Source organism: Tamandua tetradactyla, chromosome 15 (genome assembly GCF_023851605.1).
Source record: "Tamandua tetradactyla isolate mTamTet1 chromosome 15, mTamTet1.pri, whole genome shotgun sequence".
Classification (NCBI taxonomy): Eukaryota; Metazoa; Chordata; class Mammalia; order Pilosa; family Myrmecophagidae; genus Tamandua; species Tamandua tetradactyla.
In genome coordinates, this window is record NC_135341.1 from 79,045,111 (window position 1) to 79,071,578 (window position 26,468).

Sequence of the window (26,468 nt, forward strand, 5' to 3'; positions counted from 1 at the left end):
TAAGATCTCTCTGCTCCATCTTAATTCCCTATTTCCTGTGCTTTTTTCAAGATCTTTTTAAAATCATCATCTTCTAATATGCCTGCTTTTACTTTATAAGTGAAGTCCTTACTAATAGCTATTATACTTTTCTAGATTTTCCTACTAGACCCTCAGCCTTCAAGTCTTACTCTCTTAATTCTCTACCACATTTTTCCCCAGGTCTTCCTTCTCCATTTTGAATTGCTATTTTTAGCCCCTGGAGCATATCTTTCACACCAGGCTTTTATAATGAGCAGTAGAATTTGTTCATTCCTGCTTTCTTATGCTTAGATTAAACCCACTAAATTGTGAAAGGGTTCTGAACTGCTGCTGACTCTCCATTCCTCTATGAGGGACAAGTGAATGAGCTTGGCTAAGCACTGAAATCCTGTACAATTTGCACAGTTTTACTTGTGGCAAGTATATCTCAGAACATTATTATGCATGTTCAAATGAACCTTACCATACTTGTGTTACAGATCAGTTTTTGATATTTGACCTCGAAGACCATATTCTGGTTATTACTGGTCCTGTCTCCTGATACCAAGAGGGAAAAAAAAAGATACACACATACCTGGAAGGTGCCACATCTTTGATTAACTCTTCACATTTAGGTCTCATAGAAACATTTACAAGCCTGATCTTTACCACTTAACAACTCATGTTTGTAGACAGAGCCCCAACAGGAACCTATTAATCTCTGAACAGCTGCTTTATGCCAGTTAAATCAAAAGCTCTACTCCAGGATGGCTTCTTTTCTCTTCTGATCAGTAGGAAGAGGACTCATCCAGTCCCTCTGTGAGCAAACCCTTCCCTTCTTAATATTCAGTCAGGTTCCTTCCTCTAAAGTACTGTCAACTTATGCATCCTTCAGAGCCCCAGGCTGTCTTTCTAAGATGTTGCCAGTCTTGCTCAGTGCCCTCTACACAGCCCTGCTCCCCGCAGGCCTCCCTTTTTAATCATGAATTGCATGAAGGCATCAAGGAGCCTCTGATCTCCCTCAGCTTCTTCTGCTTTGACTCCTCTTGCATTCTTTCCTCTTGTCTCAAGCTCCAGGCTCCCTCACACCCTGTGTTTCTGTTGCTTCTGAGACTCACTTCCTTCCAAGCCAGCCCATCCTCCTCCTCCTCTTTGCTTCCTCTCTCTAAAGTTGGCTGATGTTCTCTGCTCTGCTTCTGTCCCCCTATGTGAACCTCAAATAGGGCTGCTTCTTGGGCACCGGCCCCTCTTGGCGGGAGGCACATGGCTTCTTCTCAGGCAACTTGCCAGCCATGACTCTTGTTCTTCCTTGATTATAGTCCCTTTGTTGACTCTTCTTCACAGCCTGCCCTGCTTGTCACTGCTCCCCTCCCCGGTCCTCACATTGACATACTGGACCTGCTCGGGAATGGCGCAGCAGTACTGCCTCCTTTAGAACCTGGTCATCTGCCTCAGCCCCATTTCCTGTGCTGTTTTGGGGCACTATGCATGAAAGGCCATCCTCTCCATGGAACAACGGGCAGCCTCTCCCGCAGGGGAATCCTTGATCACCTGTCCCCATGGCCCATTGTGAACCAGCTGGGAGAAAGCAGGGCCTGGCCTGCCTGTGCTTTGCAGAGGGCTTTGTTCCCCAGGGATGAATCTCAGTCCTCCAAAGTCATGATGTTGGCAGCCTCCTGTGTCATCCCTCCACCTCCAATTAACTCACAAATGATTGTCTCAGATGTAACATCCATCCTCACTGTGCTTCTAGGAGAAATGTTTCATTATAGCCACATAGTCCATGGTGGAATAAGGAGGACCTTTCCTTCCACACACACACACACACAAAAATTGGGCTTCTTTCTATGACATGCTGCCAGGTAGAGTCCTGTGTGCAGCAATGTGGGCTGGGAAGGGGGCTAAAAGACCCTTTCTTGAAATTCCTCTCCTACTCTGATGTCACATGGTAGGAAGAAGGCAGGATTTGGGCTTAAACAAATCCTGGTTCTGCTACTTATAGCTCTATGAACTTGGTCTCCTCATCCATAGATGGAATCTGTAAGAACCTATGTGATGTTAAACAGAGAACTCTCATGTGACCTGGCAACCCTACTTCTAGGTATGTATCCCCAAAGAACTAAAAGGAGGGACTGAAACAGATACTTGTATATCGATGTCCACTGCAGCATTATTCACAACAGCCAAAAGGTAAAAGCAACGCAAATGTCCATCAGCAGATGAATAGATTAACAAAATGTGGTATTTACATATGTTCTAATTTGCTTGCTGTCACAATGCAATATATCAGAAACAGAACGGCTTTTAAAAAGGGGAATTTAGTAAGTTGCTAGTTAACAATCCTAAGGCCCAGAAAATAGCTCAGTTAAAGCAAGTCTATAAAAATGTCCAAATTAAAATAGCGACATCTGCTAGTTTCATCTCCAGGCCCCCTGCTTCATGAAGCTTCCCCAGGGGCATTCTCCTTCATTTCCAAAGGTCGCTGGCTGGTAGACTCTGTAGCTCCTGTGTCTCTGCTGCTCTCATCATTCTCGAACTTTCTCCAAAATACTTCCTCTTTTAAAGGATTCCAGTAAAGTAATCAAGACCCACCTGGAATGGGTGGAGTCCCATCTCCCTCTATTAAAAAGCTAATACTCACAACTGGGTGAGTCACATCTCCGTGGAGATAACCTAATCAAGTCTCCAACCTGTGGTACTGAATGGGGATTGGAAGAAACAGTTGCTCCCACAAGACTGATTAGGATTGAAACATGGCATTTCTAGGGTACATAAATCCTTTCAAACCGGCACAACATACAATGGAATATTAATGAGCCTTAAAAAGAATGAAGTTCTGATGCATTCACTACATGGAAGAACCTAGAGGACATCACAATCAATAAAATAAGTCAGACACAAAGGGACAGATACTGTATGATTCCACTTATATGAAATAGCTAGACTGTATAAACCCATAGAGACAGAAAGGAGAGTTCAAGTCATGAGGGCTCAGGAAGGAGGGGACTGGGGACTTAATGCACAATGAGTGTAGGGTTTCTCTTTGAGGTGAAGGGGAAGCTTTGGCAGTGGATGGTAGTGAGGATAGTGCAATATTGTGAATATGATTAATCCCATTGAACTGTGTGCTTGGGAGTGGCTGAAATGAGAGCATTTATATTGTATATAATCATTTCCACAGTTGAAAACAAAGGAGCAACTAAAGAGAAAATGACAATTAAATGCAATGCATGATCCTGAACGGAATCTAATAATGGAAGAGAAAAGGCTCAAAAGGACATTATTGGGACATGTGAAAAAATTAGAATTAAGACTGTAAGCCTTATATCAAAGTTACATTTCTTGAACTTGATAACTGTATTTTAGGTGGTTACATAAATGAATATTCTTATTATTAGAAAATGTACGTGGAAGTGTTAAGTGTTCAAGGAGCATGATGTATACAAACTACTCTCAAATGTTTAAAAAATGGATATAAAGATAGATTACAGACAGATTAGATAGGTAGATAAACAGGCGATAGATACTGGATAGATTAGACAGGTGGTTAGATATGTAGTTGGATAGATGCATGCATGCATGGATGGATGGACAGATAGATAAGGATAGAATGATACAGCAATGGCAAATGTGGCAAAATGTTAAAATTGGTGGTTCTGGGTATCTGGGTATAGGTTGCAGTTCTCTGTATGGGTTTTGTATTGTTTTTACAACTGTCTTGTAAGTGAAATTATTTCAAAATAAAAGCTTTAAGGGAAAAAACAACAACCATGTGATAAATTGGTAACAACCTCTACCTGTGCCCTGTTTGCAGCTTATTTGATTGTTGTAGATGTCTCACTGGTGTTTTCCAGTCTCTCAGAATCCCTACCATGTGGCAAGAGACACTGTATCAAGGTTAATTGGTAAAAAACAAGACTCTATGCTTTTCCCCTCTTCCTAGTTCCCCCAAAACAGAAAACAATAAAGCAGAGCATCTCTAGAAGTCCAGGAGAAGCTGATATTCACAAAGGAAAATTGAGGGCCCAGGTACAGTCTCACCGAAGAATTTTAAAATAAATTTCTCAGCAGAGAGGAGGGGAAAGGGCTACTAAGATGACTGGGCTCCATTTGAGACCACTGGTTCTCACGCTTCACTTGTACGGCTGATGAAACACAAACTCCAGCCTCCAGAGGGTCTGATTTGGAGGCCTGGAGCAGGGCCCAGGAATTTGCATTTCTAACCAGTTCCCAGATGCTGACACTCACAGTCCCAAACCAAAGTTGGAGAACCACTAAATTGAAACTATTTTAGGGAGCATAAATTTTAATTTACAAATTTCTGTTTCAAGTAATGTCAATTATCTTATTTTTCAAAATTCTAAGTAAATCTGACACTGAGTTCCCATCCTGTTAGACTAGGGGGGAAATGTCATGTTAGAACTCCCCCTTTATCCCCAAACCCAGGGGGTCAGTGCAGGTCCGGGCACTGCACGTGGGCACTGGGGGGGTTGCACAGCCTGGCAGTCCTGCACCCCTGGCCCAGCTCCCTTGATGCTCTTCCATGCCATCACCTCTGTCCGAGGAGGTGGTCCCGGTGGGTGTCCCTACCACAGAGCCCAACCCGCATCTGCTCCCACGACTTCATTCTGGTCCTGCCACTTTTGTCCCCATAATAACCAACTTCCCAGAGTCTGAACCATTCTCCACCAATCAGCTCTGAAAAAAAAATTTTTAAAGCAAAAGCTGATTACCTGGGGATCACAGAGATGGGATTAAGAGCTGGGAACATCCTTTAGATTCTTCTATACCATAGACACCAAACCTACAAATGAATACTCAGACATGTTCCTTGTCACATGGTTATCATCAGAGAATTGGCTGCTCAGTCAACTGGGGCTGAATCCAAAGAGGGTTTTCTTGTGTTGCATTTTCCAGCTACTTTCTTTTATAAGTAAATACAGTTTTAAAGAAAATAAGTAGTTCAGGACCCCTGGTGGAGTAAGCCAAACCTGAAATGGGGAATTCTTTTCTTTCCAGGGAAACTTGTTCAGAAGTCTTTCAAAGAGAGGGCTCCTTAAAAGAAAAGGTCAAGGTGGGACAGAACCTCAGCCTTAGGGGTCCTTTCCCTTCCTCAGAGCAGGCCCTGTGCCCCAGCCTGCACAGAAGTGGGTAGCGCAGACAGTCTGAGACCACCTTCTCTTCTACACAGGTCTCTAGGCCTTGATCAGCCTAGCTTCAGAGGAGTCCCACAGATCTGTTATCACTGCTGCCTGGAAGCAGCAATGCTGGAGGCACACACATCTCCCTTGCGCAGGTGCCCAGAACTGCCAATCCACCAGGGGCCAGCCATGCTTTTCACAGCCCTCTTGGGGGAAATAACTGTTTGGGGCCTCTTGGGGGAAATAACTGTTTGGGGCCTCTTGGGGGAAATAACTGGGGAACTCTGTGGTGAGGACAGGAAAACTCGAAGAATTCCAAACCCTGTCCCCACCCCCACACCTAGGGTGAGTGGCTCCCCACTAGAAACACGCACGCAGGCACACGCACATTTGTGTGTAGTAAAGATACACAGACACACAAAGCATAATCAGAGACACACAGGGAAGTTCAAGGTTACACCTACAGAAGTACTCCTAAGAACCTAGAAACATGCATGGACTAAAAGAAACACCCTGAATAGATGCTTAGCGATGTCTTCCTTTCTCCTTGCATTACTGCTGAAAAGTGTTTGACTGCTTTAGTACTCTGTTTTAGATATTTTTTTCTTGTAACGTACTGAGTACTTAAAAGGAGCAAAGAAAGCAGATAATTATCTCAAAGATAATCCTCCCTACAGTCCTTTCAGGAAAAAGCTCTCTCTGCCTCACCTTGCTGCTGCACCATATTAAGAAGTTGCTACTAAGTAGGGTTGATCTTTTGACTTGACAGATTTTCGGCTCAGCTATGATCTTCAATCCTCAAAATGGGACAGGTCCGTCGGTTTCCCATCCAGTGACCCCAGGTCCAGCTTTCCTTATCTCCACAGTTCCCTGCTCTTCTCACATTTAAATCATACTTCTCCTCCCCTTCTGATGCGTGACTTCCCTCATGTGGCCATTTTCCAATTATGATTTCTCGCTCTTCTTTCAATCATTGAGCTTGGGTAACAAGCTGTCTCTTGGGTGGATGGAAAAGTGGAGAGGAATGGAGACAAGCAAGGAAAAGGGGGGGAAGACCCTTTAATTGCAGGCAGAATAAACCCTGGTCCTGGTCCCCTGGAAGCTCCTCCCTAGCATTAATTAAGCCAAGAGAAGACTCATTCACATGCCACGCTACCCCACGTTTCACTGCTCAAATAATTCTTCAGGCAGTTCTGTCTCCTCCTTCCTATTATATTTCTCCCCGGGTCACTTTGTCACCAGACGCTCAGTTAGGGACATCAGGCCCCAACTGAAATGCCCTTTTGAAAAAGACTCATCATACTTATTATTAGGAAGGCCTGTGTATTTTTAGCATGGGTGGGATTAGCATGGAATGCGGGAGCCCGCGGCCAGCCCCAGCCTTGGGGACTGGAGCAAAGAGCAGCTCAGCTTTCCCCGGACCACATCTCTGGACTCTGAGTCCTTCTCATTTGCAGGTCATCTCCCTGGAGGGGCCGGCCCCCTGGGGTCAGGCCTTGCAGTGCCTCTACGAGCTGTTCTCCCTGCCAATGCATTTGTTAAGCACTTAGTTTGTGCAAAGCACAGAAGGGAAGAAAACAGATGGTTCCTGAGCACCTCAAGTTACCTTCCTGGCAGGAAAGATAGGCATTAAACAACTAATTGTACAATTAATTGCACAATGACAATTGTTAGGTGCCGTGGTGGAGAAGCATCTATCAAGCATGTATCACAAGACTCTCAGGGCTACTAAGTAGGGTTGGTCTTTTGACTTGACAGATTGGGTGTCAGCCGCAAGGGTGGAAAGGAGTTAATTAGGGGAAGAGTATGACCTCATGGGAACCACCCCAGACCTGGACACGGCCTTAGTCTTCCAGACCCTGCTTCCTCAATGAAGGATGAGGCATGGAGGAGAGCATGGCACTGGGGGAGCTTGTGCTCAAGCACAGAGCGGGGAGGAGCTGCTCTCTGGTGCAGAAGGTCAAAGGGGATGTTGGCAGAAATGGCAGATAGAGGCGAGTTGGCATTCAGGTGTATGGACAGTGGAGCAGCCCGAAGTAGGCCCAGAAAAGGCTTCTTAACCCCTGGACTCCAGGGACATAGGAAACGGGGGAGAACTGAGAATAAGACACCAGACACAAATTTTCAGGGACCGGGCTTGTTAGTCCTATGAAGAAATAGCAGATTAAAGTGTGAGGGCCCCATGGGGTTGAAGCATTCCGAGCAGAGGGAGCTAAGCCAGACTTCACGTTCTCAACTGAGAGCCCAACCAGAGTCAGCCTATGTGAGTCAACGAGTCAATCAATCAAAGATCAATGATTTCTTGAAAGAGGAAAAGGTCTCTGCTAAAGAAGGAAATTAAACTTTATTTATACCTTAATATGTTGATCATGAATAGTCCTATAGATCATTTATTAAAACGTATGCATATTTTTCCTGATTGGATGTTTAATAAAAAAAAAATGGAGCAATAAGTTCTGAGAAAGAGGAGATCACATTTAGCTGGAGTGAGAAAGGGGATGAAGTGAATTCCCAGATGAGTTAGGTATAAAATGAGCTTAAAACTTGGCACATAAAAGGCACTCAGTAACTGTTCACAGGATCAATGGATGGACAGATGGATGACATTGTGAGGGCTCAGAGGCTGAGGGTCTCCAGAAAAATCTGGTCAGAAGAGTGGAGGCCCCAAAATACCTGATGTCCTCAGAGGGGAGAGAACAGGCCAACTTGGCTAGCATTGGGTGGGGCTTGGGGGTGGGGTTGTAGGCCAACAAAATGATAATGTGTTAACCCAAAACCACAGCCCACTTGCGCCTCTGGAAGGCCCAGAGACCAACCCCTACCCCGTTATAGGACAGAAGTGCACTGTGGAGGCAGTCAGTCTAAAGAATGCAGGGCTGGCCCACAATGTGGAGGGTATCTATGCACGTCTGGAATTTATACAGGAATCAGGGTGGCACTGAGGACTCCTCGCCCCTAAGAATTAAGAAAAAGAGGAAGAATAGTTTATCATCCCTGTTTGTTCAGCTCGCTGTGGTCACAGGACATTGCCTTCTAAGAGCAAATCGACCCAACATGTCCAAAAGCAGGGATGGCGCTGCTTCCTGAAGCCCCTGAGCAGTCCTGAGGTTCTTGGCAACTTTGAAGTTGTCCTGCCTAGTTCTGCAAATCCATTGTTAGCAGAAGGTGGAGATTCTCCTCTCCTGTCCCCAAGCTAACAGGCTTCCTAGTGTCCGGGGATAGCCCTTCACAGGGCGGAGCTTCCGCGCAATGGAAACCCTCTGGTTCTGGCACATCTTTGTAAGGCAAAGTGCTTGCCCATGAAAGGGAAATAGGCGCCTCAGTTCAGTCCTCTGACAGCATACAGGGGCAAGAGTGATTTTCTGAAGACCCAAGTAGTGCAAAACCAGCGCTATCAAGACCGGCCATATTACACTTCCTCTGGGAAAGCGGGATCCAGCAATCTGAAGGTAGCCAGGAGACTCTTGTATAGTGCAGCTTACAGACCCGGAGTGAGATCAGTAAGAAAGAGTGAGTCGGAGTAAAAGGGAAAGAGCCAGAGAGAGCTGCACGGGGAAGGGAAAGGCCAGGAGAGAAGCTGATCAAAGGCCACTCTGCTAACACTCACTGCAGATACTCTAGCTGCAGGGGGAATATGTGGGAAGGATTTTAGAGGTGAATTTATTTTAATCCTCCTGCAAAAGCATTCAAACAACCCCTTTTCCTGTGAGAAAGCGAGAGAGTAAGAACAGGAAAAGAAGATTCTCAGTGAAATGATCCTTGTAGACTTCTGCTCATATTGTTCACTTATAGAACACGTGCCGTCTGGAGGTTTGATAAAAAGAAAAAAGGGCATTAAAAAAAGTTCAAAGCCGAGCATTCGGCTCGTGAGTACAAGCTGCTCGTTTCTCCTGGCCAGCTCTTTCATTTGTTGGAGGCGGAGTTTTTTTTCTCGCAGTCAGCAATGTCTATCTTTTCAAAGTGACCTTCGAGGACTTCATTCCTTTATTCCTTTGTTACCAAGGGGCCCTGCTGTGAGAAGAGACAAGGGGAGGAGACCCAGGGGACAAGGACAAGGCTGACCTCCTCTTCACTTCTCCTCCGAGAGTTTTCTATGAAAGTGCAAAACCACAGCCCACTTGCACCTGGGGCTGACCCCAACAGCTTCATGGGTGCCTGGCTTTATTGAGATACATTTTCTTTCAACTTTCTGTCTATCAGAGGAGCGTGTTTTGGGCATACACCTCAGGGCTCTGGCCTGTGACTCAACCAGGAATGGTCAGGGGACCCTGACTTTAGGCCCCATCTTTTTATAAAATTTCTCCTTTAGAAAGGAATTGGACCCTCTCCAGGGATCATGGAGCATGGCAGTACACCCAGAGAGAGTCCACATCAAATAGCTAAGCAATGCAAGTCCATATGCTTTTACACCAACATCCCTAATGAAATGATATGCTATGGCTTTGCAGTTGCACATCCTACATCCTGAGAAATTAAAATGCAGAGGTTTGGCCCCTGAGATAGGAAGGAATCCCTTAATATTCCTTCTAAGTTACTTTGTCCTGTTGCAAATGCTGTACAAAATAATAATTAGCACTCAGTAATAGTTCTCAATATTAGAAAATTAGTTTAGTAAGCAAATAAGGCACCACCATTGAAAACCCATTATTTAATTTCTTGTTGGTTTGTCTATATTTGTCTTTGAACTCCATTATCCTACCAGTAAGCATTATCCTCAATAAACACACACTAAACACATCTTTTCCTTGTTTTATTTTTCAGTATTTTCACTATATTCCAAGTCATGTAGCATAACAAACTCCAATGGATCTAATGATAGAAAATTCAATGCACAGGATTTAACAATAGGGATTTCTGAAGGATGGTTCCCTCAATAGTTATAAGGAAAGGCTTGAATTTTGAGCCAGAACACATGGTTTAAGTCCTGACTGCCAGCTGTTAACTGGGGTAAGTTACTTTATCTGCAAGGCTCTGCTCCATTATCTATGGAATGAATGAATGACTTATGCCTAATCTACACATGACGATTGTGAAGACCAAAGGAGAACTATTGCATCGAAAGTTCTTTAATAAACTTCTGAAGCCTTATGAAATGTTAAAAAAAAAACATATTAGCAGAATGTCAAGTGCCTACATTTATCTGATTTTGGGAGAGGCAAGAATCTGTTCCAACAATATATGACATGCTAAATATAATTAGCAGAGCAGCCGGTAGTACTGTTTCCTTTCAGTTAGCAATGCAAGTAGTATAAAAACTAGCCAGCGTAATGTAAAGACCACCAGCTTGGGTGGCAGTGAGCCAGAAATTTAAACGCTGGCTCTGCTACGAACACATTATGTAACCTGTATGAGGTAGTTTACTTCATGAGCCTCTGTTTCCTAATGGCTAAAATGGAGAGAGAACCTTTTACTATTAAGGAGAACCAAACGATACTAAATATGTGAAGTGCCCGGGAGAGCTATTGGTCCCCGTGGGTCCTGGATGAGCATCCCTTGCTCTCGCCTCCCCTGAGGTGCCCCATCTAAGCAGGTGCTGTGTTCGGCTGCAGTGCATTTCTCCGGCATAAACTTGCTCAATGTGTGATCATTGTATGAGGGGGGATTGACGTCAGTATGATTGCAAAGTTCTGTGTTTCTCAGATGATCTTTCCCCAGGATATTTATGTTTTGAAGCAATTAGGGACATGCTTTCTTACGGTTAAAGAGAAAGCCCGGAGGGTGCAAGGATACTTCGGTGGTTGAATTCTCGCCTACCATGCGGGAGACCTGGGTTCGATTCCCAGTGCATGCGCTTCCCCCCAAAATACAAACAGGAAAACAAACAAGCAAACAAAATTCAACACATGGGGCCACGGTGGCTCAGCAGGCAAGAATGCTTGCCTGCCATGCCAGAGGACCTGGGTTCGGTTCCCGGTGCCTGCCCATGTAAAAAAAAAAAAATTCGGCACATGGTGCTGCAGTAACAGGATACGTACATAGAAAAAGTATGAAATGTGATCCTCGCCATGCAGCGTACAAAAAAAAGAGAAAGCCCTGGCAAGGTGAGAAGACCTTAGGAAGACAGTTGAACATTGACAGAAGGGTCTTTCTTTAGTGTAGATAATGGCTATTTTAGTGTCTTCATGAACCACTGTATTTCCACTCTAAGTTATCTGGCAAAACAGAGAGTAGAAATGAGAGAAATTCTAAGACATTTCCCTTTGTGTTGAATTTTTATTTTTTAACAGAGATTTTCTTTTCTTTTTTTTTTGATGAAACTGATCAGTTTCTGATCTATGAGATGTGAATGTCTCCAGAACCTGCATTTTCAAGGAGGAAGTACAAAATCCAGGGTTTAAGTTTCTGCGAAGTGTCCACTGACTGACACACTAGGTGAAAATGAAGGCTACCATGTACCTGTGCTGCTGTTTTTTTAATTGGGATCATTGTGTTTTTGTTAGGTTTTGAATGGTCTTCTCCAAATGTAGTTTTCCCATAAGCCTTGTTATTTTATTGTGCAGTTTTGCAGAATATGAGAGTTTTTAGAAATGCGAACATGACGTTATCACAGAAATGCCTGTGGTAGGAAATTAGAATCCATTAAGTTACCTTTAGGAAGCACACCCTCCATTTAAGCATAATAAATCTTTGAACCATCAATAGGCCCAACCATTTGAGATTAGGAAAACTTTTAGAGTTTCAATAAGATCAAAATTAAAATAATTATGTCAGAACATATATGTGAATGAAAGGAAGGAGAAGCTATGAGTTCAACCTGTATCTGTGGGTCTTCTGAATGCCTCTCTAGCCATCTGTGAGATATGTCAGTGTTCTTCTCATCATGTCCTGGAGTTTTACAAGAATGAGTCAAGGCCTTGCTGGGTGATGGGGAGACTTAGCTGGGCTCCAGGCCATCCACCCCATTTCATCCATAACAGCTCCCCTCTTACCTGTTTTAGTTACTAAGCTTTCTCACCAAGGTTTCTTCCTTAAACAAGGGTTTTGCCACTACAGATACAATATTTTAAAAATATAGACCATCAAAAATGATGACAATGAGTAATTTCATATAGTTGATATTTCTGTCCCCAATCAAACTTTTCCCAGCCTAGAAGAGATTCTATAGACCATGACCAGCTTTGGTCTTTTAAGAATTGTCCAGGGAAATTTTATTGCACTTAGGAGCTCCAAATCTAGGAGATTGTCCATGTCATTTTTTACTTACTGTCTATATCTGAAATCAAGATATAAATGTCTTGGGGCTCTCCTCGTTGGAGACCTCATTCAAGAATAGCTACAACAAAGGAAATGCCATTGTCTATTAGAGAACTCCTTTACACACCTGATCAATTGACAGGAGAATTTTTGTTTCACTTTTTAATTGGATAAAATTCCAAAACTTTTTAAAATGAACAATCTGTGGGAAGACACTGTTAGGACATGCAAATGTTATGCTCCTCATCAAAATTTCAGTTTTTGCATCAATTGATGGTTCTTGCCTAACCCAGTCTTTACTCTCCCGGTTGTAAAATGATGTATTCCAACTCCAGGCACGATATGCCCTTCAGCACTTGGCATACCTTGACACTTACAAGTAAGAGCCCTCCCTTTTGACAAGGGGATATTCAGATGGTAGTTTCTTAAGCCAATCAATTCCTGTTACCCCTTGGAAATACAACCTAATTCTGTTTGAGCTTTATAACATTTTAAAGATCACATTCTCTTTGATTATTGTCTAGAAAGTTCTAGAATGACCTTTGGCCAAAGATATTAAGATATTCATCTCTTCCACATTCCTCATGCCATTCTAGGCGATGGCCTTTCAAGCCTGGTCTTACTCCGTCCCTCCCCACTCTATCTACACCTTCCGTATAAATAGTCTGGGCCTCATTGGAAACGAGGGAAAAGCAGGATGAGGAGGGAGGCACATAAGCTCCTTTCTGTCCACAAACATGCTGGCTCCTTTTTTCCTGCCTCTCTGCCTCCATTACTGTTCCACTCTGGGATTAGTTTGACTTGCCCTCCACTGGGTCTAATTTTATCCATCTTTTGCTGCATACAGTAAAATACATCCCTGGAGGGTCAAGGTGGGTCAAAGTCTTCTAGACCTTGGGAGATACTGAGATGTTTCTGGGATGCAGAACCCCCCTGGTCACCATGGCCAGTGGAAAGGCTCCTCCTCACGTTGCACAGAGGCCAGGAGCCTGGGATCTTCCCTGCGTGTCTTTTGACTTGTGGTTGAGGATTATTCTCTGAGCCTTTTGGGCCCCTGGGATATAGTGAAAATAGGTCTCTGGGCTTTAAGAGGCCACAGCTTTGAAGGGGTGGCTGAGCATAGCCTTGGGAGAGATTCAACCTCGAAACGTGTTTAAGGACAGTCTCTGGACCTCCCTGGCTGTGGGCCCTCGAGAAGGAGTTACTTAACTTACGTGTGCCTCAGTTTCTCCAGCTGTATGTGATGACGATGATAAAAACACTTTCCTTAATAGGGTTTTTGCTAGGATTAAATCTAGTTAATCTATGTGAAGTGCTGATTTGTCATTAGATTATAGTATGTGCTATATAATTATATTTCTGTAAAATGAATTCCAAGAAGAGAAGTGTCTGGGTCAAAAAATTTGCACATTAACATATTTTAATAATTTCAAGCATACAGAAAAGTTTCAAGAATTATAGTAATACAAACAACATCATATATACCCTTTGCCCACATTCAACCATGGTTATCATTTTACCGTGCTTCTTCATTATTTGCTTGTATGCCCTTGCTTACACTCACTCTCTGTCTAAAATCTTTTTTCTGAAATCTTGCAAGATAGATTACATATATCATGGCTCTTTGCCCCTAAATATTTCAGTGTTCATTTCCATATTTCCTAGGAATATGAATATTCCCTTACATAACTATCATACAGTTATCAACTTCAGTAATGCAACCTTGATAAAATAGTTTTAACTAATCTACTGTTTCTATTCTAATTTTGTCAACTGACTCAAAAATGTCCTTTTTAGTACTTTTTCCCTTCTAAAATGGAATCCAGCTTAGGATCAGATACTGCAGTTAGTTGCCATATCTCTTTAGTTTCTTTTAATCTGAAACATTTCACAAATTGTTTTTTTATGATATTGACGTTTTAAAAATACAGTCTCTATTACTTTTTTTTTCTCTTACTTTTTTAATAGAACCTTCCTCACTTTGGGTTTGTCTGAAATCTCATGATTAGATCCAGGTAATGCATTATGCATTACGTAGACGATGGTGTGTCCTTCTCAGGGCATCACATCTGCCCCTCATGGTGATGTTAAGACTGCATATTTTAAATTTTGGAAGAAAAAGTTTATCTCCCAAGAGCTTTGGCTAATTTATATTCCTGCCTCATTTTTTGAGATTTCTCCATTTCTCTATTCCCTCCCGCACACAGGGAGGGATCACTGGTTTTCTAAATTTGTTCCCAGTCTGCACCCTGCACTAATTAATGCGTTATTTTTTAAAAGAAGCAGTCAATGTTCTTTTCCCCATTTCACTCTGATATACCTTAATATTCTTATCTTCATTTCCATGACATTCTTCATTATGATTATACTTACACTCTGAGCAAATATTCCCTGAACATCAGCAATGCAGGACACTCACGTGGTCCCTTTTATCTCAGAACTCACTGGGAGTTGGACAGTCTGGTGAGATGATAGCACAGGTGGGGTGGGACCCCTCGCTGAGAGTTAGGGACTCCATTCTGTGCATAAATAAAACAGAAGCCTATCATTTTCTTTTTCTTTGAGAGAGAAATCAGGGATCTTCTCTCTACCCTCCCCTCCTCCTCCCCCCCCTCCAGCACACAGGAACATACTTCTCCATTTATTTTCCTTCTCTTTTTCTGTTATCCAAGATGAGGAAAAGGTTGTAGGAGATTGGGAATCAAAGGACCCGGTTGCAAGTCCCCCAACCACATTTTATGAAGTGGGGGGCGACTGCCGCCCTCCCCTCCTTCCCAGTTCCAGTGCTTTGTCTGTAAAATGAGGCTCAGGGCACCTGGCTCCCCAGCTCCCCACCACCAGCACAGGACAGAGGACAGCGCTACAGCGGGGAGGCACAGGGACAGCCTCACGCAGCAGCTCTGCACTCTGCCAGAGGCAGCTAACAGCTTCTCACACACCCCTCTGAGATAATTAAGATAATTATCCCTATTGGCAGGTGGAGATGGTAAGACAGAGTGGTTAAGTGACTTGGTTATAACTGCTGGGATTGTTGGAGGGAGAAACCTTGCAGAGAGGGGAGTGCAGTTCAGGAGGCCAGAAGAGTTTAAGCTATTTAATGTGACTGATTATTTTTAAATTGCTGTTGGAGGGGGAGAGTGGGAAGAGAGACTAGAAGTGTGGCTAGTGGGTGTGGGTAGTCAAAGCTACCGAGTGAATAAGGTAGACACCTATTATCCGTATTAAAATGACTTGCGTGACAGTGTGTCCATGCTCTCACGGCGTGAAGAGGACGGAAGAAGACTTGAAGGGCATGAAAAACCCAGTAAGGATGGGAGAATACACCCCACAGGCTCCTAGCGAGCTGGACACAGGTCCCCAGGTTCTCGGAGCAGAGGCCAGCCTCCATCTGAGAGCCCCAGCCTTCTCCCGACTTGGCAGCCCCCACCTCTTGCTGTCGCTCCCAGGAGCCCCCACCAGGTGCACGTGTCTTCTGCACCCAGGACAGAGAACTGGGTGGGTAGAGAGTGCTGGGGACCGAGGATCATGTGGAGGCACCGGTGGGAGGTCCACATGGCCTGTCGAGGGAGACATGAGGACAAGGGGGCCTAGCCACGGGTCGCTGGCAATGCTGGAAAAGGAGAGAACTGTGGTCTCTCAAGGTGGGGCTGGGGGTAAAGAGAAGGGAAGCAGCAGGGGTAGGAAGAATGAGGAGGAAAAGGACAATTCCTGCCATGTCTGAAGAAGCAATGGATGCGCTGGACACAGTCCAGGAAGAGAAGGGTAGACAGCAAGATGGCCTTTAGCCTGCTCCTCAGCCTTCTCCGTCCCCTGTTCTCCCATCCTACATGCCAGTCTTGCCATCCAGGAGGACAGGAGGTTCACTTTCCCCATCCTGCCTCCCACCTTTGCCCAAGGCATTTTGTTTCAGCAGCAGGATGAGCGGAGTCTTGCTCACCAGGCTCCTTGATGAGGTGCTGGCTCCTCCCTGGGTTATCAGCTCTCCACCCCTAGGGCCAGTAAATCTGGGATGACAGAGTGGACAGAGAATCCAAGTCACTAAGGCTGGTTCATTCAACCTCCCTCTGTAGGCCCAGGCTTTGGAGTTTGCACAAGCAGAGATCAAGGTCGCACGGTTACTGAACTGTCCACTGCAGGGCTCCCCAGATAACGCCCCCCTCAGGGCAGGGACGATATTACTGTCTTCCCTCTACTGACCCCAGCCTGACCCAGAGAGGAATCCCAGTATCTGCTTGTCTAATGAATGAATGCAGCGGACTAGTTACCTAGTCCCTGGCCTTTTACCCTTCCCTTTTAATTGTAAACCCAAGAAATGCTCTGCAATAAGGAATAATGTTCACATCCCAGCCATCCAGGGGTGATTTGGAGTATGGGTAGGAAAAGGCAGCTGTTGGCCCTCACGATGTCACACCAAGAAACAAACGCCTGTTTGGTGGAAGAACAGGATTTTTTTTTTTTTTTTACAGCTGGGAAACATCACCAAGTGGCCTTTCTGTACTTTACACATGAAACACACACTATCATCTGCATATTTTTAGTTAATTTATGTCCAAATAGGCCTTTCTCTAGCTGCTGGAAAATAATGTTTGGGCTGCAATTACCTTTCGCAGCTCTGCATGGAGGGTTTCAGCTCCCACAAAAGGCAGAACGGACCCCATTGACTGTAAATCTCTCCATTTGTCGTTATTCAAATCACATATTTTATTACTAGAATGAAATACGTTGTGTCATTCATTTTGGAGGAGCAGCTAATGCTTCAAAAAAAGCTTTGAAAAACATTCTATTTAGAAACAATTTTGTCCGCAGCCAACCCTGGGTGTCTTTTTGGGCTATCTTTCCTCCCAGCCCTTCTCTCTGTTATGTGTGCCATTTGCATGATAAACGAGATCATCCTCTCCAGAAGCTCACCTGTTCCTGCAGCAGCCCGTTTCCCACCTAAAGTTCTAATGCTCTGTGTGTTGCATCATAATCCTTAGCAGGGTAATAAATTACAGTGTCACCATCAAGATCGTGGTTTCCGGAAAGAAATAAGCAGCAGGGCTGAGATGAACTCCCTCAGAAGATGGAGAGACTGTTTTCATGCAAATTCCTGGCATCCTGGGGAACTGGGAACAGCCTCTTTATTATATAGACTCAGCTGCAAATCAGCAGCAAGAAGCCATTTCCACTGGCTGTTAGAAGCTGGAAACACTCAGAGAAAGATAACCTTTCATGCAGACACTTCTCCTTCTTGGTTGATATAGGTCTTATCTGGAAAAATCGCTTTGCTGATTAGGTTGGGGAAATGGGCCACTGTATTTTTAGAGTGTTTTTAAGTAGAGACATTCATTCTAAAATACCTCCTTAATGGAACACTCACAGCCCCCTTTAGATCTCTGTCCAGGGCAATGGACAGTGTCTGGGGAACAGGAAGGGGTGGCCCGTGGATGCATGCTGAAGGCACGCCACCTGTGCTTGAGCTTACCGACAAAGAGCTGCACTGACCCCCTCACACAGGCAGATGCTCACTCCAGCTGGGTCAACCGCAGCCAGGAGGTTCAGGGCCTGGGGGCAGTGCCCACTCTGCATCTTGGTATATCTGCATTGTAAACTTCACCTCAACTCATCCTCCTTGTCCCTTGGGCCATAGACGTACTTGATGGAAACTTTGGGGAAGCCAACTCAATGCGTTTTTTTCTTCTTCTTTTTCCTTATTGTAAGATCTCTTGAGGTCCGTGCACATACTTGTCACACATATGGCCTCTTGTTCCCTGGCTCATGGCAGACATCGGCTCATCAGCCATATTATTCTTCCTCGCTGAGCTCAGATGTAGCCACAGAATCCTTCTTAACCCAGCCATTAACAATGATCAGAGTTGGTATTCAGAAAGAAACCTAGCACAATCCATGACAGACACCCGGTTGGTCCATGCCAGTGGTTTTCAAAGTGTGGAAACCACACTGGGAACTTGTTAGAAATGCAAATTCTCCAACCCAATCCCAGAACTAGTAAATTCAAAACTCTGGGATAGGGTTCAGTAATCTTGTGTTTTAACAAGCTCTCCAGGAGATTCTAATGCATGCCCAAGTTTAAGGACTACTGACGCCTAGGTTAGTGGTTATGACTAATGACTGTACAGTACAATCACCTGTTGCATGTCAAAGCTGACCAATGCTTGGACCACTCTGCCCAGAGATGCTGAATACAGTAGGAAACCCCACCAGCATTTAAAAACACTCTCCCCAAGCGATTCCAATGGCCAACCAAACTTCAAACGACCACAGGCCTAGGCCCTTTGGGTGGGTGGAGCAAACGAGGGTTGACCTTGCCTTCAGCCAGTGTTATGCAGTTGAGATGCAGCTAGCTCAGCCTGCAGTAGCCATCTGGGTCTGGTAGAGAGAGGCTGGAGTTCTCCTCTAGACATGGCATGCCTCCCCAGTGAGTAGTAGTAGTGGTAGGTGTCTCCAGCATTGTCACCAGTGCTGCCTTCTGGTTCTTGTCCTCACTGCCCCAAAAGTGGAAGTTCCTTGGAGATGTCCTTTGAAATCCATGCCTTCAAGGACTTAACCTGGGGCTGATCATCAGCATCAGGGGAATATTGTAGGGGCCCTGTGGCATATCCCCCAGGCTTTAATGAAAATTTTGGAGGTGTTCCTCACCCCTGAATCCCACTGCCTCCTAATAGTAATCCAGGATGGTTCTGCCACATGGGAATTTAATGGCAGTATTTTTGAACTACTGTGTGGTAAAATTATATATGCTAAATAAATTCTTGTTTGATGATAGCAATAATATACTGAGTTATTTACATATATATTACATTGGACCTTCACAACAACCTTGGTATATTTTCATGTATAATATCCCAGATTAACAAGTCAGTAAACCTAGGCTCAGCCTGGCTTCTCTCTGGTGTGTGAATAAGAGGAGAAAGGGACATCAGCCCATGGTCTGTGTGCTTCTAAATGTCCGTGTTTTCATCTCGACAACCTTTTGGAGGAGAAAGAATTAGGAAATTTGGAACCGTTGCTTGGAGCTCTTGTACATTAAACCCTATCACTTCCAAACTTCAAAGAGGGTCCCTCCTGCAGCGTTATTCCAGCATATGATAAATAAGTTGTTGATATTCATAAGTGTCTGGATTTCATCTCACACAAGATGGTGGAGAAAAGTACTGTAGCAATGCTTACCCTAGGGGCATTTCTAGGATAAGTAAGGAGCAAGGGGTATCAGTCCCATGTTCAGACAGATATTGGCCTGAGAACTTTATAATGGGGTAGATAAAAGAACCAAAGCTGAGAGTTGTACGTCTCTAATCTCATCATGGCAAAGAGCTGGCTGTGTGGCATCAGGATGCCAGCGTTCTTGGCGAGTGTGGCTCATCTCTGCCGTATATCCGGCAGGATGCAGGGGAGAGTGGGTGCTGGGTGATGCCTGATGCAGGCCAGCTGAGGCTGAAGGACTGAAGGCCCCCTGCACTGAGCCCTTCCCCTATAAGTGTCACACCACTTGTTGGCAGCACACTTGCTATCAGGTGTGGGTGTGGGTCTGGCTGGGGTGGGATTGATACACTGCAGGAGGTGTATATTCTATACACATGCATCCCCCACTACATCGTAACCATAACCTGGCTTAAGACATGATTGTCCCAAAACAGTGGTTTGCAAACTTTTGAAAAACTTAGCAACAGCGGAACAATTCGCGGCAAAATTTCATGTGAAAATGAGTGTGTGATGTCCTAGGGGGATGCTCAGAGCCTTCGCTTCCTCTCCTCTTCTCTCTCACGTGTCCCACTGGTGGCCCCCTGCAGCAGCTCTGGGGAAATCTGGTTCCTGCAGAAAATGGCCAGTGCCCTCCACGTTCTCGGGGGACTTGGGCTCTCTGGTGCCTTGTGGAAACCTCGTGCCAGTGCCAGTGTTCTTTAGGCTCGGTGCCAGCCCCTGATGCCCATGGGAGGCGCAGATCCTTGCTCAGTGAGCCCTTTCTGTCCTCACCCCCCATGAGAATGCCCCCTTCACGTTCCTTCCCAGGCAACAGAGCAAGTCATTCCTTCTCTGTGCCCGTCCTCAGGCCTGCGCTGGCGGGACGCAGACTTCCTCTCCCAGCAGAAGGAGGTTCCGGGTCCCTAGCAAAACCCTGCCCACAGAAACATCGTTTCTCTTCCTTTTCCCCTCTCCGTCTGCGTGGGGCTGGTCACCATCCTCTAAATTAATACAGTTCTTTTCATATAATTAAAGACAAGTTAAATAATCATCACCATAATTACCTGTGAGCAACAGAAGGCAGCTGATGATATGATGTTTTAAAAGATGGAAAGAAAAGTTTAAAATTCCCAAGAAGGGAAGCCCTCGTCCCCCTTGTACCCTGGCTTTGTGTCTTCTTTTGTTCTGCCTCAGACATCTGTGTCTCCTGCTCTCGGCTGCATGGGGGAGCCGGTCAGGACAAGCTGTCAGCTCTCTGTCCAGGGCAGCTCCTCTGGCAGGTGGCATGGGGGGGATGTGCAGTGACAGGCACGCTCTGGGCGCTGTGAGGCCCAGCGGTGCGCGGTGGCAGGACGGCTCAAGCCCCTCGCCACAGGCCTGGGGCTGCCACTTTACATGCAAGAGGGAGCAGGTCAACAGCTGTCGCCGACCGGCCAGAGCAGCACACCTTCAAACTCCCAAATCACCTCTTTGAAATTCAGGAGAAACACACTGTCATCACACACACAGACCTACACTGCCAAGTTTTCTCTCACTCTCTCACGCACATATTGATAGGTTCTCACTCGTGGAATCTCATTTTCTCTTTTCTGAAACTCTCTCTCTGTTTCCCTCTGTCTGTCTCTCTCCCTCTCTTTCTGTCTGTCTCTGTCTTTCTCACATGCTGATTAGACACCTGCTGTCTCCTGCCTTGCTGAAGGGTGACACACTTGAGAAAGCAAAAATGCCTGTCCCCTGGTAGGGCCCCATGTCACCCCAAGGCGTAGCAACGCCCGCGCCCCTAATGGTGGTTTGTCAGCATGGGGACCCTAAGCTGTCCGACATTCATTTCTAGGTATTGGAAAACTCGTAGGCCCCTGGATGAATTTCCCCTCTTTCTTGCCGTCGATGTGTACCATGGAGATGGGACCAGAACCTTCATTCATGTTCCGGGGGGAAGGAGGGGGTGGCAAGAACAGAACACGCTGCTGCTGCTGCTGCAAGCCAGGCCTGCCCCCCAGGCGTCTGTCGCACTGCCGGCTTCTGAGCTGAGGATATCTCCCACCACGGAAGCCCAGCGCTATTCTCAAGGGAAATCAGGACTGCCTTCTTTGCAGAAAGCTGGATCCGTGCCTGGGGAGGTCCTAGCCAGATCTCCTTTATCCCTCCTAGACCCCCCCCCGATAGGAAACCCAGGTGAAACTACACCTTGCGGTTTGCCTCTCTCCCCTTCCCCGCTTCCCACTCTCTCCAGCTAGGTTTAACCACGTAGACAGTTCTAAGGTGATTTTTGCTGAAGTCTGACATGTCCCTCTGGTACATTTGAGCAGATTGTTAGGATGGTCAGTATAAAAATAGCCTCCTTCAGCCAAGGCACGAGGCAAGTGAGGAGAAGCACGTAGGAGCTGCTGGCCCCGCCCAGGCCTGCTACCTGGACCAGCCAGCCCCAAAGAGGCGGGTTTAATGGGTGATGGAGGCGGAGTCCAGCCATTGCAGGAGGGCTCTGGGGTGAAACCTTGGTATTTGGCCTGAAGAATTGGAAATAAGGATCCATTTATTCTAGAGAATGATGAGGTTTGGAGGTCAGCCTTGGAGAGAGCCCACTTACCCCTTTAAGTGGCATCATGCCTGCTTTCTGTGCTGCATTCAGCTTCCTTTACTGCCTTCAGGACTCTGTGCTTCAGCCATCATGAATTTCTTGCTGTGGCCCTCTTCTCACTCACCCCGAGCCTCTGCTTTTCTATGCTCTGCCTGGACTGCCCTCCTCCCGTCACGTTGTCTGCTTCACCTCTGCTTGTTCGCCAGGACTGAGCCGAGTGGAGAGACCAGCCACCAAGTACCCAGCCCTTACCCTATATGCCAGGCTGTGTCCCGAGCAGCGTATAGACACAAACCTTTTTTAATCCGTGCATCAACCTGGAGTAATCGAGGCACAGAGAGGTCAGGTTCCTTGCCCCAGATCACACAGGTAGAAAGGGGCAGCTTGGGTATCCAGACCCAGCAAGGCTGCGGGTGCTCTTGGCTGCCTTCCCTGACCCCCTGCCTGTGTTAGGAAGTCTTCTCTGCTTTTCAGAGCACCCCATACTCACCCTTATCCTCACACTCATCACGTTTCCATTTTTTTTAATAACGCATTTTAAGTTTGTATTTTCTTATCTGCCTCCCCCATAGCCGGTGCAGCTTAAGGGCAGGGACCCTGACTGTCTCATCTCAGACCCCAGCTCCTCCAAATGGGTTTGGCACAGACCAGTGCCTGTGGCTTGTTTGTTGACTGAGTCAGTGAATGAATGAAAGGATGTCAGTCCTTTAAGTAAACACTATAGGTCAGGGTCTGGAAGGCAAGCTAAGAGGTCAGGCAGAGAGCCCAGTTGGAAGCTTCCAGCATGGGGTTGGGGGGCAAGAAGAAACAAAAACAAACCTAAGGGTGGCCCTCTAGGAAAATGTATCTCCAGACTCTGGGAAGGGCAGGCGGCTGGCGGCTGCGGAGGCCTGGGAGTTAGAGCCACTAATTCCCAGGGCAGCCCAGGCTTTCTCCAGGATTCAGAACCAGGAAAACCAACCCCCCCACCACCACCTACCAAGGCGGAACACAACAGAAATGTGTGGCACCGTGCGATCTGGTCGTGGGGGTTTCCTCCAAGAGGCATTGCTCATGACTCTTCTTTCTTTTCTTTTTTTGTTCGCTTTCCCCCTGACCCACACGGTGTGACTTTTACATTGTACAGAACAGACACAGCCATCACTTGTGTCTCGTGGTTGATGCAGCTGCTCTCGGGCAGTGTGGAATTTCATATCCTGGTGCCTTTTTGGCAGTTACCATCTCCACTTCTACCCTTAGAATCACTGTGCAGGGAATCGGGATGGGAAGAGAAGCCCCAGTACCAGCCCTCACCCCTTTGTGCTTCCATACCCCGTGGGTGCAGCTGTGTCAGCCTGCCCTTGGGGCGCAGGCTCTCTGCGCCATCCTGTTTCACGAGACACGGAGGAGGGTGGGAGGCGGTGCGTGTCCAGGTTATGTTCATCTGCTATCAACTAGAAACATGCTGGCCAGGCTTACTGTTTCTTCCTTCTTCCAGGGAGGGAAGATCCCGGTAAGATGGACGGCTCCAGAGGCCATCGCCTACCGCAAGTTCACTTCAGCCAGTGACGTCTGGAGCTATGGGATTGTCATGTGGGAAGTCATGTCATTTGGAGAGAGACCCTACTGGGACATGTCCAACCAAGATGTGAGTGTCAGCCACAGCTGGGTGTCACCGCCCCATCCTAGGACTAGCCACCAGGGCCACACCCAGCCTTCCTGTCTATTTTCAACTCAGGGCCTACAGCCTGCCCTTGAGGTGTCCGGGGTTAAGGGTTACAGTGACACCTCGGCGTGGAGGTTGGCACAAGTCAAATAGCCCAGCCTGCAGGAGGGGCAGCCCCCGTGCCCCCGAATCCCGTCGAGGTGCCCAGGCCACAGACCCCAACCCAACAGCAAGGGCTGGTTCTGAATGGCCGTGGACTCAGGAGCCCAGGCCAAAAATTCAACCAAATTCCTACTCTGCTCCCAGGGCCCAGCCCGAGTGCTGTCCTCGCCGTGCATGCTGGAGGGGGAGGAGCGTGTCCCTGACAGTCAGGGCCTGAGTTCCAGTCCCTTCTGCCTCTGCCAGCCGTGCTGCCCTGAGCCAGCGGCAGCCCCACTCTGGGACTCGCACCCCTCAGCTGTAAAGAGAGGAGTCGTGGGAGCCCAACCTTCCCTGAGAGTCCCTTCCTCTGGGAGCCTGTGCAGCCTGATGTCAGCAAAGGAAGAGTGGAGAACCCAACTCAGATGGGCCAGGAGCGGTACATCCCTGGCCCCGTGGGGGTAACCACCACCCTTCCAGGCTACCCACAGGCCACAGGGGACAGCAGGGGACCGTCATCCAAGATGCTCTAAGTAGAGGCATTTTGGGGGGCTTCTGTAATTAACAAAAAGCAAGGAAAACCTTTTGGTGCTTTGATACAAGCCCTAACCTAAAGGCATACCTGGGGGTTTGGGTGCTGCCTCAGCTGTTACCCTGTGACTGCCCCTCTTTTGCATTTTGAATGCATACGCACCCCGCAGAGCTGAGACTAGACTAGAGTTTGCAAAGCCCATGGAGCTGTGTCCTGTCACCTGTTCTGCCCGTCACCTTAGGGGGAGTGGTTATTATTCCCATCTTACAGATGAAAAGCAGGGCTGTACGAAGTCTACAACTAGCTGTAGCACAAACACAGCCTCACGTAAATGCCTCCATGCTCCGGAGGGCTCAGAGGCACTCCCAGGCTTGTGCAGTCTGCCCCCGGGAAGCCAGTGGTTTAAAGCCAAGCCACAACAATGGCTTAGAAGACTGAGACAGGTGGCCATCTGGGGGCCAGGAAAAGTGACTTCGGGGTGGAAAGAGGAGCTGGGGTGCTGTATGACAGTGCTCCCAGCAGAGAGGCTTCAGCCCGGGGTGGGCACGGCGGCTAGGTCCTCACGCAGGTCCCGATGGCAGCCGTGTGTGGCGTCTGGGCCTCCTATTATCTGTGATTATCCATGCCTCGCCTCCGCCCCTGGAGCGTGTCGAATGCCTAAGTGGGAGAATTGACGGCAAGGCTGCCTTGATGAAATCTATTGCACTCTGGTTCCATCCATCCCATCGGCTGGGTGAGTAATAGGCGTTAGCCAGAAAAAGCGGATCCCTCTTGTCCAGAGACTTAATCCAATTAAGAGGAATTCAGCACACATAGACGGGATTATGAAACGGTCAGGCAAGATTTGACATTCAAGATCGTCTTAGTGAATGCATTCACCTCTGCAGAAAACAAATGGAATTTCCCATATGAGACTCCCGGAATTCCCAAATCATTCATTCATCAAAGTCATGTTTTTGACTGTGGCTAAGCATTGTGCTTGCTAGTCCTATCCTTGAAGTTCTTGAAGGATTTACAGTTCAGTGGCAGATACCTAAGGCCTTAGGAACAGTTGGGTGGGGGAGGTAAAGGAAGGCTTCCCAGATATCTGACATTTGAGCTGACTGTCAAAGAGAAAAAGAACATCTGCAAAGTAGCAGTTTATTATAATTTTATGGTATTCCAAAATAAAGCCCTTAACCATCCTCCCAGGGTAGTTCTGCTCCCTCTGGAAGGTGGGAATCATTCCATGCCCATTCAGAAAGCATCTTGTACCTTGGCCCTGGGAGCAAGCTGGGAGGGTCCCCCAGCTGCTCCAGCCGCAGCCCCACTCGTTAAAAACCACTGAGGTGGTGGCAGGAAAGGATTTCACAGATGACAATTGAAAGGCTTTAAGGAAGAGAATTGCAGAGGCAGGTCGGAGTGCTGGTAATTGGGCTTCGGGAGCCCAGGAAGGTCTTTGAACATGTACAGAGAGTTTGTTAGCCAGAGAGAGCAACTTGGAAGTTCTGCTGCTTGGGTCTGATTGACAGAGATAATGAGAGTGGCAGTGTCTGTGGAGAAGAGCTGCAGTTTTATTGAAACATCAGAGCTCAACTTAACCCCCTCTGCCCAGGTTCTCCACTGCTCTGAGCTCTACTTCACTTTCCTGGGTGGAAGGTTGAGAAGGCATTGCCTGCTGCCCAACTCATTAATGGGAAATCCATGCCTGGGGCAGCCAGGAACCCACACTGAGGATTAAAGGGCAAGAGGAGGGGCCCTGCTTATTCCCCCAAAGGAGCTCCAGTCACTTCACCCACCACCCAACAATGCCAGAGCAGGGAATCAGCTGGTCCATGGTCAGACCAGATGCACCGGCCCCTTCCCGGCCCCCACACCTACCATCTCCGGGTACCTGGGAACAAAAGCAGCCCAGTGGGCCTCCCATCGCTGCCCCTCTAGGCCCCAGGGAGGTTTGCTTTGGCCTGCAGGATGGCCAAAAGAGGTATTACAGATATCCAAAGTAGACTACAGAGTTCTGGAGCAAAACAATTGCCTACACAGGTTCTCTTACCCCCACCCCACGCTCTTACCTTCTCC

The 26,468-nt window shown here is 46.8% G+C and overlaps 1 protein-coding gene across 3 annotated transcripts in view; it reads left to right on the forward strand.

Moving 5' to 3' along the window:
• Positions 1 to 26,468, forward strand: part of EPHB1 (EPH receptor B1) — a 395,735-nt gene that overhangs the window by 358,283 nt on the left and 10,984 nt on the right. For 2 of the 3 annotated variants that reach the window (XM_077130185.1, XM_077130186.1), the window contains one exon: positions 23,573 to 23,722. In XM_077130185.1, the coding sequence (XP_076986300.1) occupies positions 23,573 to 23,722 (150 nt within the window). Of the gene's footprint in view, positions 1 to 2,031; positions 2,102 to 3,181; positions 3,750 to 23,572; positions 23,723 to 26,468 lie in introns of those variants that run through there. The other variant, XM_077130187.1, reaches the window with a different exon arrangement.